The sequence below is a fragment of the Neoarius graeffei genome, chromosome 22, assembly GCF_027579695.1.
Source record: "Neoarius graeffei isolate fNeoGra1 chromosome 22, fNeoGra1.pri, whole genome shotgun sequence".
In the NCBI taxonomy this organism is placed as follows: Eukaryota; Metazoa; Chordata; class Actinopteri; order Siluriformes; family Ariidae; genus Neoarius; species Neoarius graeffei.
The window spans coordinates 40,485,979-40,490,148 of NC_083590.1; the positions used below are offsets into that span (position 1 = coordinate 40,485,979).

General features: G+C 44.2%; 1 protein-coding gene across 1 annotated transcript; it reads left to right on the plus strand.

Moving 5' to 3' along the window:
• Nucleotides 1–2,294: 2,294 nt before the first annotated feature.
• On the plus strand, nt 2,295–3,341 carry LOC132870314 (paraneoplastic antigen Ma1 homolog). Its single transcript, XM_060903945.1, has one exon. It carries the CDS (start codon nt 2,295–2,297, stop codon nt 3,339–3,341), a length of 1,047 nt encoding a protein of 348 aa, XP_060759928.1.
• Nucleotides 3,342–4,170: the final 829 nt, after the last annotated feature.

Below are 4,170 nucleotides of genomic sequence, written 5' to 3' on the forward strand. Positions count from 1 at the left end.
ATACCAGGAAAAAAAGTTTTGGAAAAAAAAAGGTCTGTTGCAAGGAAGAAATCTGGGTTTCACCAATAGAAGGGAATCCAAATGGGTTTTTGGCTTTATTCCATCTTCTCATTTCTGTTGATTCCTTCTCTCTCTTTAGGCCCCTCACCCTCTGCAGGGTGCCAAAGCATCTCACTGCCTCCTCTCATCATGACATCCAAGACTCTTGTCAGAGAAAGGTGGCAATTATGATGGTATGGGAAGATAAAGGTATAGAGTTACTGCGCTGAGGCAGACTTCTAATGCCAGTAAAAGAGTGTTGGATCTGGGTTCTGAGACTAGAGTGTCCTGCCCAGGTTTATCATGTACCCTGATGTAACTAATATACTATTAGTTAAGGGTGCCAATATCCAAACCTTTCCCTTCACTATTAAAAAAAAAAAGTGTCCAAAAAAGATCAAGTTACTGAAGATTTTTTTTTTCACAGCCATTTTTCTACATGCAATTCCTTATTTTTTTGTCTGTTACATTTTGGGTATTTTCATACCTGCGCTTTTAGTCCGGTTATATCCAAGTCTGGTTAGCGGGGGGGGAGGAAGAAAAAGAAAAAAGGGCTTATGGGTCAGGGAGTGAACGGAGTGACCGGGTTTTTTTGTGTTTGAGACGTCGCGGGCCTCGGATGGACAGAGTAAGCTAACCGATAAGCTGCTGGCCTGAGATGTAACTAAGTGCAGTCAGCATTACGGGAGAGAGACTTTGTAAACTGTCGGGTGTGAAGGCTAGCAAGCCAATGTGTGTGTGTGTGTGTGTGTGTGTGTTTTTTTTTTTTTTTTTTTTTTCTAGCTGCGTGAACAAGTTCGGAAGTAATTCATGCCAGGCAAGTTAAGTTCTGAGTTTTTTTTCCTTGGAACACTAACGTAGTGAACTGAGACTCAAACTTTCGTCCGAGCAAATTCGGAAGAAAGGCTTCTTCCTCAAAGACTCGTTGCCCTCGGGACCGCCTGCGTATACACTTCGAAAGGCCCGGCCATTGTCTGCTCGCTACGGAGCTACCGGTTGTGAGTAGCCAACTTGAAGCTCAACTGTCTCGTCACCCACGTAGCTGAGAGACTACCGTGTGAGTGAGTAAACATTGTTTCTCGTCCGTTGGACCTCGTTTCCACATTTTGGAGCCTGCATTGTGGATTACATTTTTTTGTTTGCCCTTTCATGTGCACCAACGTTATGGGCCCCAACGTTATGCTTGCAAGCTGGGTATTCATTGACTGATGGGACAGATATATTGTAAATATGTGTGCCTGTAGGGCGTTAGTGTTCATTTGATTAAGGAAAGTAATTCTACAGGTGTTCTCTAACCTTTTATTTTATTTTATAAAGGTTTACAGGGTATGTTGTGTGCCAGGTTTATTGGCATATTTTATGTTCATTTCGGTATACCAAAGGTGACAAAGTGTACTTGTATTTTATACCATCACCCGTGGGCATATATTTTGCCACACCCCTATACCTGTTTTCATTTATTTATTTATTTTTTAAGACCCTACAAAATAAATGTCACCCATTGGTTATATTTCATGGCAGAGTGGTGTTGCATATACTTTAAATTTCTGGAGATTTACATAGTGTATGTCAGGACTACTGGTACAGTATTTCTCCAGTGGAGGCACTGCGCAAGTTGTTCATTTAAGGCATAGGCCTACTGTTGTAAGTTTAATGGCAAATTCCCTAACTGCAAATGGTAGACGGAAAATCCAGTGAATTCACCATCTATAGCTGAAACCCAGGATCCTGTTAGTGTTCGAGTGTAGCTTTAAAGTAGGTATGACACTTTAAAGGGGTTACATTTTGGAGGCACCGCTGGGATATCCTGTTTACCATAGAGGGATTTTTTTTTTTTCCTTTTTCTCATCATTAGTGAAATTCAGTTGGTGTTTTCGTCTAATTTTTCACACATAATGGAGCTTACTAAAGCTGTTGATTGGAGTCGAGAAGCGAAAGTTAGCCTTTCTCACGCTATCGTTATTAGTGATGTGCCCTTAGATGTAGTGAATGACACTATTTCGAAAGTTTTGAGCACAGTGAAAGTATTTGGGCGCACTGAAATACGGGGACGACGTGGAGACAGCACTGGTCTCAAACTTCTTCTACTAGTGGAAACTAGCACAGATTTAGAGTCTGTCACAGTGCCTTCAGAAATAGGCATTGAAGGAGAGGCAGGGCCTTGGACTGTGCATGTTGTTAAAGGTCTGATTGCAGAGCCTGAATCAGATTTCCACTCAAAACTGATGGCACTAATGCAACAAGAGGGTAAGACCATGGATGATGTGAGGTCTATTCTGTCTGATGCATCCAGTCCAAAACCTGATGTGAACATGGATTTGGTGACAGCTATTGGTAGGCTAGTGGACAAATGTTGTCAGGGGCCCACTGATGGGCCTAGTTACAGAAAGTTGAGACTGTTTTCGGGACTGAAACCTGTCCCAGCGGGTGAAGAGGAGTATGACGCCTGGATGGAACAGGCTACCCAAATGATTAGTGAATGGCAATGTAGCGATGCAGTTAAGAAACAGCGCATTGTGGAAAGTTTGAAGGGACCTGCTGCTGACATTGTCAGATTTTTAAAGGTCAGCAATTCCTTGGCTACTGCCACTGATTACTTAACTGCTTTGGAGACGGCGTATGGCACGACAGAGAGTGGGCCAGATCTCATGGCCAAATTCAGGCATACTTACCAAGAAGATGGAGAAAAGCTGTCAGTGTTCTTGTATCGACTTGATAAGCTACTGCACCGAGCGTTGTTAAAAGGGGGCATTGGCGCTGAAGGCATGAATAAAGCACGAATGGAGCAATTGATTAAAGGTGCTCTACCCAATGACATGGTTGCTTTGCGTGTTCGAATAAGTCACACCCTAGAAGCTCCTCCTTCTTTTTCCCAGTTGATGAAAGAGGTGAGAGAAGAGGAAAACTGGATTAGTGCCAGAGAAAGCGTGAGAACAACAGCCAAAGTGGCTACCCCTGTCATTTCTGGTGCATCTGCAATGTCTGGATTGGACAGTCTGAAAGAAGAGGTCAAAGAATTATCTTCTCAAGTGTCAAAACTGTTGAGCGTAGCTAAGGTGATGTCTAGCTCTGATACACCTGCGACGAATGCAGGCTCTGATGTTCGAGTGGCAGAAGCTGCTGCTCAGAGTGGCCTGCCACGAGACAGAGCTGTGAGACCTCAACCAGGCATTTTCTGCTACAAGTGTGGCGAAGATGGGCACACAAAGAGAGAGTGTCAGGGCTCGGAAGACTTGAGAAAAGTCAATCAGAAGTTGCTGAAGATGCATAGGAGGCAGGGAAACTCAGCCGGAGGTCTGTGAGGGAACGGCACAGGGCTCCACGGGAATCACGTTCCACCAATTGCTCCTCTGCTATTAATGCTGGCCTACCCCCAGGCTTAGTGGGACCCACTTCTGTTGTACCGGTACAGGTAGAAGGGATTTACACGAGAGCTCTGCTAGATAGTGGTTCTCAAGTGACTATTTTGTACAGGAGCTTTTATGATACTTACTTGAAACATTTAGCTATTCAGCCTGTTGAGAACCTTGAGATATGGGGGTTAAGTTCACACAAATACCCTTATGATGGTTATCTTCACATCCGGCTAGAATTCACTGAAAATGTGACTGGGGTGCCCCAGACAGTCGATACTTTGGCTTTAGTTTGCCCCGACCCTGTGAAAGATGAAGGTATACCAGTTTAAACACCAGTTTAGTGAAAAGGTTATTTGACTCCTGTAAAGAGAAAGCTGGGGAGGGTTTTCTAAACACCTTGACCATTCATCCCCTTGTCAAAGAGGCTTACCAAGCCCTTGGCCAGGTGGATGTCTTAGCAGAAGATATCGAAAAGTGTGGAACAGTATGGTTTACCAAAGGCGAGCCCTTAACACTTCGGCCTGGTCAGCAGCGGTATGTTACTGGTTTAGCCAAGTTCCCTGGAGATTTCAATGATGAGTTGGCACTCATAGATCAGGTTAAGGACATGTCTCGCTCTGATGAGATTCAGGTCAGACCAGAAGTGCGTTCTGCATCAGTGGTGCGCAACAAACGCATCACAGTGATTGTCAAGAACATCTCCACTAGAGAGTTGGTTCTGAAAAGAGGAACTCCGCTTGCTCATGTTTTCCCTGTTGCACTGGTTCCCCAGCTT

Coding starts and splice junctions, on each gene's coding strand:
- LOC132870314 (XM_060903945.1), top strand. CDS start 2,295: ATGGATGATGTGAGGTCTATTCTGTCTGATGCATCCAGTCCAAAACCT.